We start from the raw sequence: 14,928 nt of genomic DNA on the forward strand, positions 1-14,928 counted from the left end.
ACGTGTACGGGTGCCTTTTATCTCGAGTTATCATGAAGATGATAGTGACCTCAGTTTGAATAAAATAATAAATCATACTGGAACAACGGATTCCTAGATTAATGCTGCAGTTTTACGCCTTCAGAATCAGGGTGCTGTGATCGCGCCGTTTTTTTGATCTTCCATTGCTACAAGAAGGAATTTTTTTTTTGTTTTGTCTATCCTCATCCACATGTTATTCAAACAATCCAACAAGGAGCACCAGGAATCAAAGACATACTGTCTATCGTTTACATATACGTAGCTTATAAGGTGTGGTGTAGTTCTTTATTTTATTCTATCTAGTGAATAGTGGAGGAGACGTCCTTGGTGTCTGTACTTGGTCACGGTTCGAAAAAGACAAAACAGGAAGTTATCTATAGTGAACTGTTATTCCGACACAAAGAGGAATGCTAACGACACGTGTAACTAATCAATGCTAAAACCGACACACAAGTGCACACAGCTGCTACTGTAAAATATACAAATATTAAGTTAGAAAAATAAGTATGAAAGTAATGTAAATCGTATTAAAGATTAAGTACACTACTTGGACAAATGTTTGTGGACCCCTGAGTATAAGATTCATATGTGCTTTCTGAACCACATTCAGTCCCTATTTGCTGTTACAATAACCTCCACTCTTCCGGGAAGATGTTCCACTCGAATTTGGAGAGTGAGATTTGTTAGAATATATTTAGCCACAAGGGTGTTAGTAAAGTCAGGTACTGATGTAGGTGAGGCGAGGAGGCCTGGGGGGTGCAATCAGCATTCCAGTTCATCCCAAACGTGTTCAATAGGGTTGAGGAGAGAGCTCTAAACAAAGGGGACAACAAGATCCACTCCATTCCATATAAAGCATTTCTTCATAGATGTGGGTTTGTGCATCGTCATACAGGAACAGGTTCGAGTCTCCTAGTTTTAGTGAAGGGAAAATCTCATGCTTCCGCCTCCAAAGATGTCCTGAAAAAAAGTCAGGTGTCCTAATACTTTTGTCAAAAGTTCTCTAAATCTAACCAAAAATAGGTCTTAATGGATTTGTTTGCAAGATTTTTTACAAACAAATCTTTCACATTTGACTCTTCCGACTGCTCTTTTTCTGCAAATGATTAATGAAGAAAAAAAAAAATAATATATGTATTTTTAATATATATATATATATATATATATATATATATATATATATATATATATATATATATATATATATATATATATATATATATAAAATTATATATATATATATATATATATCTTACAATCTGTACAGCCTGGGAAATTTTATCTGAAACAAACTGACATATGAACAGTATGCAAATGCAAGCAAATAGCTTAGTAAAGTAGACAGGAAGTAAGTAAAAGGGGAAAAAAAAAAGAGGAAAAAAAATAAATTGAAAACAATTATATCAGGGTCCGTTCCCATCATGCACCATGTCTTTACACGATACACTGATCCAAGAAAACAAAAAACGGCTGTCGCTCTTTACATTCGGTGGCAGCTGAAGCCTCTTTATTTGGTCTAAAAAACAAGTACAGGGATACAAACATCGTTCGCTGAAAGTGAAGTCCGTATTAAGAGAGCTTAGTTATTTGTTTTAGTTTTGACGAAACCGGACCTTGCGAGCCCTTTGAAAACGTGGACTTTTCCTGCGCCCGTGATCTCAAAGCTGTAATCTGTGGTGACGTAAGGAAGCTCCGTCTCAACACCATGCTGGAAGAGAGAAAAAAAAAAAAGGACAATCGTGGGATTTTAAACAAAGAACATGGAAAAGACTAATAATATTAACAGTTCATCGTAAAAAGTAACGTAATGGAAGCCATTGAACTGCACGAGACCTCAAAGACATTTGTACGAAAAACGTGTCCTCTTGTAAAGCATGGAATAATTTTCTTCTCCGGGTGTGCTAATTTAAGTGCGAGTTCATAGAGGAAGTTTCTCTTGTTCATTCATGTTAATTTTCCCTTACAAACTCGTTTTGCTCCATTCTGTGTTCTGGATTGCAGTAATAGCTAATTGCAGTTCAGTGATGAGTTCTGCACCAGTGAAGTTCAAATTGCTATAGCTGTCTATAAGAACTAACTTGCCACATCATCAGTTTGGAATAATGATCACAAGTGACGTTGGTGTGACTTTTGCCTCACGTGTGAACTTTACAACAGGTTGCGAGGTTTCTACGTTGGTGACCAACAGTTGTTGGTTCTATATGTCTTATTGCTATTAAGTCATTGACACATTTGAGGTCTGTAAAGCATGTACAAATACACTATATGGATTAAAGTTTGTAGACACCGGACCACCTGTCCCCATTTGCCGTTCTAATAACGATCTTCTAGGTAGGTGTTTCACTAGATGTTTGAAGCGGGTTTGTGGAAATTTGTGTTAATTCAGCCACAAAAGATGTTCAATAAGGTTGAGGTCAAAGACCATTCAAGATCTTCCACTCCAACCATGTTGTAATAGTGTTGATCTCTTAGTTTAAGTAAAGGGGGAATCTAATGCTACAGCATCCAAAGACACATGGAAGAACCACATGGAATAGTCAGGTGTCCCAATACTTTTGTCTATATGGTGTATACACTGCCAAGTGGCGTCAAGGAAAATCAGGAAAACGGTACAGTGCAGGTTTAAATCCCTGACGATTATTCATCCATCTGTGGTGGTCTAAGAGAGCGATCAAAACTAGCCTTGCTCTTTGTCAGAGTCACGCTAACCACTGCGAGTGCTGAGGTACATAGAAGGCGGTAAAACGTGTAACTCGTAGCATGAGAAACGGTTTCAAAAGCTGTGGTTGTTGTCTGTTATTTTTACGTGACAACTGTGTTTTACACTGCAAACAGAAAAAAAGTCCCACAGACCATTTGTGCATAAAGTGTGGGGAAGGGTGTAGGGGGACGGAACATGGTATAACTAGATCTAAGTTTGAAAGCACACTGTTGCTATAGTGTTGGTTAAATATGTAAAAACCTGAGACTGCCTTTCTCGGTCAGAACGTGTGAGGAAATTACTATGAGAAAGCCTGCAGACTAAATCCATACCCAATACTATCATATCTACCAAGATACTCATTTTTTAAAATATACAATATATGAACAAAAATATTGGGAATTTCCCAGCCATGTGGTTCTTCCCGAATCTGTTAGCACAAAGTTGGAGGCCCACAATTGTATAGAACGTCTTGGTATAGGAGGTAACCTTCAACTTCATCAACAATGCTAGCTCAATAAAGATATGCTTTATATATGCTCAATTGGAAGATCTTGAGTTGCTTTCTATAGAGCCCCGAGCCTCCTCACCTCACCTCCATCAGTACCCACCACCCTTGTGCCTGGATAAGCAAAAAAACTTCACGAAATCTAGTCAAACATCATCCCAGAAAAGTAGAGCTTTTTATTACAGCCAATAGGGACTTAATAAGAAATCGTGTGTCCATAAAGAAGCAATCTTACACTCAGGTGTCAACAAACCTTTGGACATATGGTGTACTTTATGGGGGACATCGTAGAACAGTTTTCTACGATATGTTTCAAGAAATAATGGTTTCCGAACGATATAATTGACAGCGATAGAGTAGGGTAAACCTTAACAACAATTTACCTATAACGAATTGACAATTTGGTGTGTGTGCTCACGTACATTGAGGCCCCCCCTCAATGTACGTGAGCACACACACACCAAATTGTCAATTCAGATGCAAACAGATGAGAATGGGTTCGCTTTTAAGACCTATTTTCTTCCTCATACCATCTCATTATGGATAAACGTATAGGGATTAATAATAATACAAAAAAATTATAATTGCAGTCTATTTAATTCTGAAAAGCTGCTTTGGGACAATTGTTACTTTACCAACACCCTCGTGGTGGAACGAATACCCACAAGGACACTGTGAGTGACGGTCATGGTCAGGTGTCCACAAACATTTGCCCATATAGTGTATTTTTATTTGTTGTTGATTAAAACCTTGCTTATTGTTTTTTTTTTTTGCCTGTTGTTCCAAAACAAGACCGGATTTCCCAAATGTGAGATAATTCCCCAAAGAAACTTCAGAACAAGGGATCGATTTGCATTCTTCCGTGACTCTTACCTGGACAGTGAGCAGGATTTTCGGCAGTGTGATCTCCCCAAGCAGCAGGCAGTTGACCTGCCTCAGGGTCGCCGGAGGCACTGGGGTGACCAGAAAGTAGAGCCCTCGGGCCATATCCACCCCTCGGAGGACACCTTCAACAATGCAGATTCAACATGAGAGCAACAGTTACTCAACCACATTCACTTCTTCTTTTATCAGCTATTTTTTGGCAAAGGGGGAGGAGAGAAAAAAAAAAAAGGGGACCTTCTTAATATAAATAAATCAAGTCTGATGGCTTTATCATTCTCCGAAATCTCACTGTTGTCATGGTGTTCAGACGTTTGCTCGATATCTACAGCCTGAGACTGGAGGGAAAATGGCTATGCTCTGATCATCTCTTGCAAAGAGAACACACGTTCTTGTACATGTTTAAGCCATAGCGTGAAAATCTCGTGAATCGGCGTGCCGTGTGTGCAATAGTAGCCGTCCTGGCTCAGGAAGTGCTGTGTACGTACCTAAGCCTACGCACTGACAGATGGGCGTTTGAGGCAGTAGCACAGGTCCACCTCTTCCTGCCACTTTTTCACTCAGACAGCAGAGAGCCACTAAACCGGCGTTAGCGGCGTACAGGATGTGGTTGGGTGCCACGTCACAGTGAGTGACTCCGAGAGCGATAGCCGAGTGGGGCACCTACGAGAAGAGCGAGAAAACATGCAATGCTGAATAAAGACTTAACCATGTCCATCTTGTTCAAGCACGCAGACGTCAACGTCTGGGTTTAATCCTATATAAAAACAATAACAATAATAATAATAATACTAGGACAACTACAGAATCTTTTGATGAAAATCAATGTATTCTAAAAAGCAGTAAACAATAACTAAACATGCTGTTACAAGTCATCCTCTTATTCGACACTGGATTTTTAAAAATTCATTAATTTATTTGTATTTATTAAATTTTTTAGCGAAGCAAGTTTCCCATGATCACTTACGTTACATAGAGGGATAGGAAACGAGAACCGATATTCTTTTGGACTGGTATTTAATACTGGACAAACAATACCGTTATCGATACTTGCGCTAGTTGTTTGATCTCCGTATACTTCGGTTCAATTGGCGAATTAGAAGACGCAGTGTGCGGTGGTGTGCGTTAAAACGTTGAAACGTTTAAAAGTGTGGGCTCGCGTTACAAAACTGAGCGGCACCAGTGTCAGATGCAACATATGCAGTAGTGTAATAGTGAACAAAGGAGGCAACACTAGAGATATAATGAAACATTTACAAACAAAAAACACGCTTCTACCCCAAGCAGTGCGCCGTATTGACTATGTCTCCGTCACCCCTCGGGCTGCAACCGCAACTCTCCTGCCCTAGCCTCGTGCGATGGGAACATTCATTATGAATGTTTTTAATACGAGCAGTCTTTGGGGACACCACATCGGTTTTAAAATGTAAATCTAAATATGAATAAACCCACAGGAAACGCTAGGCTAGAAAAAGTTTTGCCTGTCAGTAAAGAATGAGACACCCACGAGCAGCCCGTTTACCATAGCGATGAGGGGGTAGAAAGAAATGATGGTGTCATAGAGCTGTTTTTAAAATCTAGTGTGAAAGATTTATCCTTCACTATGGTGGAGTTAAGCTGGTTCAGGTATAGTAGGCAACAGATGAGTTAAATAAGCAATAGATACGTTTTCTCTCTTTTTGAAGGCCCAAGGTTCAGGGGGGTTAAAAATAACTTGAAATCTTTTCACATCATGTCTTTTTGTACCAGTAGTATCGTGTGTAGTATCGATAACAGTATCAATGAGTACCAATCAATAAGTAAATACTTTCCCTTGGCTGATTATTCTCTCCAATTTGGTTTTCCCTACAACAGTGTTTTGGTTGAACAGCCAGGAGGTCATAAAAAAATTATAAAATAAAAAAAATGCAGAGAATGGGCCTTTTCGATTGACTTATACTTGGAGTGTTGTGGACTTTCATATTTGAACCATCCACTCACTCACTTCTGCTGAAAGCAGTTGTTTTTCAGGCGTTTTTTTTTTTCTTTTTTTTTTTTAAAGCCTGAGCTACACAATAAATGTGCTTCGATCTAGGCAAAAGCGTATTACTTCTCAATTCTGTGACGAAGAATATGATGATAACCGAAGTAATAATAATAAAAAAAAAGTGGATTGTGTGTACCTGGTAGGGGGTGAAGCAGTGCAGGGGGCAGATAGGGCCAGGTTCTGCAGACTGTAGCTGGCTGAAGTATCCCAGCAATGCCAGCTCACGCAGCTCGTTACTGCGCTGATGACGCCTGCACAGAGGAACATGCAGAAAAAAAAAAGGTACAATGCAAAGTACTTCCCCGTTTCTTTATTGTTTCGAAAGCATTCCAAAAAAGGACACTAGGTTTTTGGTGATGCTACATAATAAAATTTCACAGCTGCCTGCACGTTAAGGTTAAAACGATTCCTTGAGTAACTCAAATACAAAAAAAAAATCTAGGCTTCGTTTAGTCCATTTAACTACACACGGAGCACCGTGTTTCCCCAGGGACCGTTATTACTGACGCACCACCCACTAAACTCTGGAACGCTCTGGACAGGAAATACAGAAGCCTTCAAAATAAAAAAATGGAGGAAAGAGGAGAAAAAAGCGGTGAGGGGAGATGATTTTGGCCAAAGAAAACGTCAAATATATATTTTTTCCAAAGTCATTTTAAATCGAAGGTTTCTCCTCTCATTTTGAAGTAATATGGCAATTAAATGCAATAAAAGTTTAGGATTTTACAGATATTCTTGTTAAAAAAAAAAAGAGGAAAAACAAAGAAAAAGTACTTCTTATCCAATTACTCGATTAATCCATGGAATAATCTGTAGAATACTTAATTGCTAAAGTTATCGCTTACATTTCCCCGGATGTCCCGGCTCCTTCAAACTCCGAGTGGATGCTGAGGAGGAGGTGACCCCGTGCCGAGAGCTGATTGGCCGGGTCCTCTGCGAGGGCAGACTGCGCAGGTGGATGAGTGTGCCAGCCTTGGGCAGAGCGCAGGAAGTCGGGGTTAAGAGTATGGCACTGGGGCGTGTCGCCGTAGCTCAGCTGCACCACATGGGTGACGGAGAATAAGCGAATGAGGTCGACCAGCACCTGGAAGCCATGCCCTGTGCCAGAGAGAAAATAAAATGTCTACAGACGTCTCACACCCGCACACTGTTTCCTACAAAATATACCCCATACACGGCTGACCTTTAACCCATCCCATGGTGTTAATAATGACCGGGTTTTCTCCGCTGTAGTGTCTCCACAGGGACTTGAGTGAGTCCAGGTAGCGGTCTAGATCGGACTGGCATTCTGCTTGGCCGTAAAACACCATGTGCTCTGGCTCTCGTTGGTGTGTGAATGGAGGGCCTGAGGGAGAACACGACACCTGCTGTCAGTATTTGTGAATAGCAGGCATGTTACGAATCCTAGTCTTATGAATAGTGAGACACACACACACACCCACACACCCACCCACACACCCACACACCCACACACCCACCTAGCAGTGGCTCGGTCACAGTGATTAAAGAGAGACACCCCGGCGGCGTGAACTCCGTCTGGCCAAGATCACACTCCAGATACTCCACGCTTGCAGTGCTGCAAACACACACACAAAGATGTGTATTAAATGAGACACTATTTTTTAAAAATTGCAATGTTCCTAATAGTCCGAGTTTATATTTCCTAAAAATATCATTTGAATATGAGCAACCTTATGAACATGAAATGACGTCTTAACATTCGTGGTCTTTCGTTATTCAGCAGCTCTTTCGTCAGACTAACTGCACCCGCCTACATAGAGAGAAAAACCCCCATGACTTCTCTCATGCTCATGGATGGGGATTGTGGGTTTCAGCCACTTCAGGTTCACGGTATAACCAGCATCTTTGTTTTTTTTTTTGTTTTTTTATCACTTTCTCATAAACACCATTTTATTTTCCCACCTGCAACTGACCTCATCAATACAACCATGATGGGAAGTCACCATCATCTGACTTGCTTACATAAACACTAACAGTACAGTGATGGAAACCACACACTGTCCATTTCATGTGTGTTACATTAACACAATCAACACTACTATATGGCAACCCTGCCCCTTGGATCCAGGAAAAAGGATCATTGCACTACGTCACTTTACCTTTCCACAAACCGTATAGTTAATGTCTATCTTTATTTGATATTTTATTTACCTCGTTTTTTTTTTAATAGCACCATGACAGCATGATATATTATATATATATATATATATATACACACACAATTATTTATTTATTTTTTTACAATAACTTTTTTTTGTTCAGGTTTTTTTTTTTCATTAAAATAATATTTTAATATTTAAAATTTATTATTTAATATTGATTTAACAATATTTGAAAAAAAAAAAAAAAAAACCCGCCTCCTGTTGTTGTAGCTTTTCCTAAAGTATATATCTTTTATATATATATATAAACTATATACTATATATAACTTTCATCTGGTAAAAATACAAAACTGGATGACAGGAATGACTTGGATTTTTTTAACACCTGGCAACCTTTCTTTAAATGAAATGTGGGGGAAAAAAAAGTCTTGATTTTATTGAATTTTTTTGTTATGAAAAAGATTGATCCTCAATCCTAATTAGTTGTGAGATTAGAATTATTATTATTTTTTCAAATAAAGACTTGGAATGTAGAAATATAAACATCTAAGATTTAATCACTTTGGGCCAAATAGACGTGAATTCTCTATGCTATTTCTATCATTTGAACTATCGAGATTGGTATTTTAGATTTCTTTTCCCCCAGTATACGTGACTAATTTGAATTATACACACATACATAATGATAATTACTATGATTACTATTATAATTATGGAATATAATTAGACAAATTATTCTCGTCTAGGTTTATCAGCTTCCAACACTGAATAAAAGACAACACTATGAACCGCACTGTTGTTCTGATCGTGTGTAATCACGATGATGAATGCATGAGGAGTCTTGGTTTTGTTGATTTCGCCATGTGAACTTTCGCATAGACTCATGATTGGAAATGCAAAAAAAAGAAAGAAAAAAGGGAAAATCCCTTCACGATGATTTACATTACTGGTTCTAAAAACAGAACGTATGGTAGGTACGTAGGATAAAGTGTCAATATGCAGGTATGCAAGCATGTAAGATAATATCACACCGGTGACACACCTTGCGTTTTGAAACAAAAATGGTTGCGTCACACGGCGTATGGAACGCTGAAAAGACTTTAACCTTTACGAAGATACTTACTGGTTAAGCAGGCTGTTGATGAGATGCCTGTTGAAGGTCGACTTGCCAGAGTTTTTGGCCCCGCAGACGAGAATAATGGGACAGCGATCAAAATCCCCTGTGGGGGAAAAGAGAAATGTTTTTCACTGTAAAGAATCCAGACATTTAGGTTTAGTTGTAAGACAATGGCAGATGCCCTTGTCGAGAGCGACTCACAATTATCTCAGTTATACAACTTAAGCAGGCAAAGGTTAAGGGCCTTAACCAAGGGCCCGGCAGGGGCAGCTTAAAGGAGCTGCGATTTGAGATCTTCCGATGTGAAATCACCCACTTTAACCACTGAGCTACCCCCTTCCTACGTTTGCGTGAAGATGTTTTTGAATAGGAGTTCAAAAACCACTGGCCAGTTTAATAGAAACACCTGTATCTGACAGGGATTATTGGACATTCATATCATTTACTTGCACTTTCCTTTGTGTTTTTAAATATGACTGTGCAACGTTGGGACCCCTGACATTTTCCAGCCATATGTGCTTCATCCCTAAACTGTTACCACAAAGCTAGACGTCTTTGGTTGTGGTGGATTTACAGTTTCCCTTCAAGTGAACTAGGAGACCCAAACCAGCTCTATGAAGATATTAGCTGGAGTGGAAGATCTTGAGTGACCTGAGCACAAAACCCTCTGGTGACACCCTTGTGGATGAAAGAGCAACAAATCTACACAGGTACACACAAAATCTAGAGGAACATCTTCCCAGAAGAGTGGCGGTTATTATAACAGCAAATGGGGACTAAATGTGGAATGTTCAAAAACCACAAACTGATTTTATCAGGTGTCCAAAGAAATTTGTCTGTACACTATATGCTAGTATGCACACATCATGTTGTAGTTTTAATTAAGACACCGTAATGGATAGATGTTGGCGTGCGTGTACCTTCCCAGGCACTGAGCAGGCTACTGAGCGCCTCTTTATAGCTGTTGGATGCCACCAGACCACGTGCACAGGGGCCCTGCAGCGCCGTCACGCCCACGGCAGAGAGAGCTGGGTTATACATGGCAGCCTGAGAGTGCAGCTCCTTCTGCAATACACACACACACACACACAGTATATGCACGTCATCTTCAAAAGCTCTCAACAGGCTTTTTGTGGTCGACTTCGGTGTTCTGCATTAACATGATCTCTCTCCTTCTGCAATGCACCAGCAGCCAGGAAATGAAGTTTAAATCTAGTGCAATGCAAACAACACGTCATATGTAGTGGTGCGTTTTTAGTGTGTGTGTGTGTGTGTGTGTGCGCGCTATTCATTTTGAACCCTGCATTTTCACTGCACCATATAAATCACCATAATATTGTGTAATGCTAAAAAAAAAAAAAAAAAAAAAAAAAAAAAAAAGCCTAAGTAGTATGGCCTCACCGAGCTGAGGTCGAAGAGATGGCTGAAGGAGCTGCCGAAGCTGGAGAGGAAGCGTGTGAGGGGCGTGTCCAGCGGCTGAAGCAGCACCACGCATGAATCTGCATTCACCTCGCTCAGCAGTCTTGTACGAGCCTCGGCAACAGCGCCACCTACTTTACATCAAAAAAGAAATGATAATAATCTAATCTTTTCTAAATGAAGAACACAATTTGGAAGAAAAAAAAGCACGACATCATTCCTAAGCCCTTACCTGGCAGGAGGTACTTGCGGACGATGGCTTTGGCCTCTAATCGAGTTTCCCTCCTGCTTTTGGCTGAGGATGTGCACTCGACCATGGCCTTGATGGTGAGCGGACAGTGGGACGATGGGGAGAAGAGCGGATACGGCTGCTGGCCTTGCTCGATTGTAAAGCCCATCACTTCCACGCGACCGCTCAGGCACATAAGCAGACACGTTCCTCGGAAACATAGGGACTGCAAATGCGAGAAAGAGAGAGAGCAGAAATCCATGAGGCGTACAAATGACAAAAACGCTGTTAGTAGGAAGTTCCTGTATCTCCTAACATGATTAAAATAGTCATGTCCATGTGTACCTGTAATCATAAAGACTAAAAAAAAAACAACAAAAAAAAACGTATGATGGCAATTAAATGCACCCCCCCCAAATACACAATATAAATCTTTACCCTACATAAACAACCATATGATTTATTTTTTTTTGGCTAATAAGAAAAAAAAATTAAAAAAGTCTGATTATGTTCCAATTCGCTCATAAACAATAAAGGAAATATGTGCTGGGAAACATTCAGTTCGGTTTGTAAAGCCGTGGTATGACTAAATAAACCTAATGTCAATAATGATTTATAAATATCTCTTCAAACTCTCGAAAATAAAGCGAATTTAATTCCTGCGTTTTACTCGCACTAATTTGCACATGAGTTTCCGGCTTAGTTAAACTGTGGTCTGGGTGGAAAATGTTCGGTTTGCATCAAAACTGTGCTTTGTTTTGAACAGGATAGAGATGTTCCAATTTACAAATGCAGTACAGAAAACATTGACCTTTTTACTCTATTGGAAGATTCAATGCTTCAGACAGCAGTTAACGCGAATTCATTTTAACGGCACTACTGTTATGAACGAGTGATTAATGCAGCGTACGTTTCTGTTTGACATTTTTTATTTAAAAAAAATATATACGGAAATATAAGAGTCAAAACTAAAACCTTCAACGTGACACACATTTATTCACAACGTCTATTCTTTGCTCAGATTTAGAGAAAAAAAAAAAAAAAAAATTTTTTTTTAAATCACTACACATTTGTTTTAATGATGCGCCGAGTCTCTAATCGAGCAGCAAAATCCACCATGACGCACACATCCGGCAATTAAAACCGTCCGGGTGGAAACGTGGTTTAAAACACCATAATTACTTTAAAACGTTTACAAAGTATTTTTTACAAGCTGCTCTGTCATCTAAAAATGTAAAAGAGTCTGTTTGAGCAGCTAGAGCAGTGCAAAGAAAGAGAAGTAATAGGAACCTGGTATTTCTAGGTTCTTTTAATAGACGTGAACAACTTCTTCAAAAAAAAACATCTATAAACTTTGAAACATGTCTGGTCTTCATGCTCTATGTTGACTATGGTTTTACTAATAATAAACTTACATTAGCATAAAGCATCCATATTTATCCATGCCCGTGTTGGAGTATTAAAAACTTGAACGGTATTAATTTAAGGTACATTTAGAACAGATAAAAATGTGTGATTGAGTTGCAATTAATCACGAGTTAACTCATGACAATCACACACACATATATATACATACATACATACATACATATACATACATACATACATACATACATACATACATACATACATACATACATACATACATACATACATACATACATACATACATACATACATACATACATACATACATACATACATACATACATACATATACATATATATATAGCTTTATTTTTTACCTGGCCTTGCTTCAGTACTAACACTGTGTGGTTCTGGGAGCGTTCATACTGCGCGTGGTATTCCAACACCTCCACTTCCTCCGACTGATTTGAAACAGAGTTCCCTTCGCCTCCTTCTTTCTCGGCACCGTTCTGAAGAACGCTCTTGGCGTAAGACCTCCAGACCTGGGAGTCCTCCGAGTCGCTCTCCGTTTCCAGCTCAGTACCCCCGTTGGTGTGGACTTGAGGACAGGGTGCAGACAGAGCCTTGCCTTTAGCCTGAGATGAATATTTATCTTTGGACGTCACAGTCGCAGCCTTTGTGTAAGCCTTCTGTAAGCGCTTCACCTTGGGCTTCTGTCTGTTAACCAGCTCATTCTCAAACTTAGCTGTCGAAGGCCTGGGATTCTGGCCGGAAGGGTCCACGTGCTGGTTCTTCTTCCCGTGAGTGCGCCACTTGTTTTTGGAGTGGCGTTTCGTGGCATTTCGATTCTCATGTTTGGAGCGAGAGGAGACTTTATGCACCTTCATGGTTGTGACTTGTGAACTTTCATTGGCCCTGGCTCACGGTGTGAAAAACCACCTAGTTGGAATACAAAAAAAAAAAGATATTAGATTCGCAAGAAACGGTGTGAGAGCAGTGACTTGGTTCCTTATGCTCATGCAGTCACTTTTGAAACTAATGTTTGAGAATATCAGGGTGATGATGTCAAGTAGTGCTCGAATGATTTACACTGCAGACAATAGCATTTTAGATGCACCACCCAGAAATGCCATGCGCTTTTAGAGTTACTCTAAAGTGCTGTCGCTGACGGAAACCACTAACGGCAGCCATGGTGTCGGAGAACGTCAGCGTCCAAACCAGGAGGCATACGAAAGGTAGATAACCCTTATGGACCGAGCAGCTGTCTTATTCAGTCTGCGCTAGTAACTATCCAAAAATGAACAGCTTCATGTTCTGGGAACTGTTCTGGAAAAGTCACAACACCTGATTGCCAAAGCTCATTGGTTCATCCCTCATCCAAAGGACTAAACTCCAGTCTTTTTTAATCAAAATGAGGTGGATGGTCAATAAGCACACAGTCAATGTTAACAAGCTGCTGCAGCACAACAAGACCCAACCCTGTAGGCGGGACATACGTCCAAAAGAGCATCTGATTGGATGGACACAAGACTAGTACAGGATGAGTTATATCTTAACAAACGAACAAATAAAGATTTTTTTTCTATGAGGAAATAAATGCTTTTTGTTTTTGCATTTTTTTAATCTTAGACTTTGTTTAAGTCACATAGTGATTTTTGAATACAAGTGCTTTAGCCAGATCAGGATTTTATTACATTAAAAATGGATCTTATTACATCAACAATTTTCGGCAACTCGTCGAGCGCCCCCTGTGGTCTGATACCATTTTAGCGCACTCCTGAACCCCGAGTGCACTACATAGACTGCTGAATCCACTATCTCCTACCCTACTTAGGGCACATTTACAGGGAGCAAGAAGCCATTTGCGATTCGCGCAGGGTCACTCTTATTACTGTATATTAACACATTACCAGCATCGAGTTATATTGAACCTCTGTGATATTTAGATACATTTTACCTTTTAGAAACACCGAGTAGACAAGAATCGCTATGGATTTTCAAGAATTTCAGGCAAATCTTCCCAATTTCTCCTTAGCAAAAAAAAAAAGCATTGCATGCTACATAGCTAGTAGTAGCACTTACCTCTTTAAATGGCTAGCTGATGAAAATATTCAACAATCTGCAGCCATAAACAGGAATTCACCGTTTAATACATAAATCTCGATGTATGCATGATCATGTGTTGTTTATTATTATTTTTATTTAATAGCTAGAGTTCAATTACCAGCTAGGAGCTCTCCATGTGAGCAGTCCTGCAGTTCTGTAACATTAACGTTAACAATAATATTAACCCTCAAACGAAGACAAACGTTAACCCCCTTTTATGCTTTGCAAACGCTCCTACATTAAAGTGAGACAAAAACGACAATGTTGTTAAAATATTATAAAAAAAATCTAAACACAGCCCGTTGTCTAGCGTATGCTCCAAAAGCAGTATGGAACGAACAAGGGGATGGACAATACAAAATATCCCGGGGTTTAAAACGAATTATTTCATGTTCTTAATATACAGAAAGTGTAATGTATTGCTACGG

The 14,928-nt window shown here is 39.5% G+C and overlaps 1 protein-coding gene across 2 annotated transcripts; it reads right to left on the minus strand.

The window, feature by feature from the left end:
* Positions 1 to 1,500: 1,500 nt before the first annotated feature.
* Positions 1,501 to 14,857, minus strand: nol9 (nucleolar protein 9). 2 transcript variants are annotated; one of them, XM_083570696.1, is made up of 14 exons: positions 14,619 to 14,857; positions 14,477 to 14,513; positions 12,772 to 13,333; positions 11,030 to 11,252; positions 10,780 to 10,928; positions 10,299 to 10,443; positions 9,385 to 9,481; positions 7,617 to 7,714; positions 7,322 to 7,483; positions 6,984 to 7,236; positions 6,275 to 6,389; positions 4,601 to 4,775; positions 4,104 to 4,237; positions 1,501 to 1,729 (listed from the first exon to the last, which is right to left on the minus strand). In XM_083570696.1, exons 3-14 carry the CDS (start codon positions 13,279 to 13,281, stop codon positions 1,601 to 1,603), a joined length of 2,190 nt encoding a protein of 729 aa, XP_083426822.1. In that variant the 5' UTR covers positions 13,282 to 13,333; positions 14,477 to 14,513; positions 14,619 to 14,857; the 3' UTR covers positions 1,501 to 1,600. The 2 variants fall into 2 exon arrangements, with proteins under 2 accessions (XP_083426822.1, XP_083426821.1); XM_083570695.1 differs by lacking the exon at positions 14,477 to 14,513.
* Between the last annotated feature and the right edge of the window lie 71 nt (positions 14,858 to 14,928).

Source organism: Silurus aristotelis (assembly GCF_946808225.1).
Source record: "Silurus aristotelis genome assembly, chromosome: 19".
NCBI lineage: Eukaryota > Metazoa > Chordata > Actinopteri > Siluriformes > Siluridae > Silurus > Silurus aristotelis.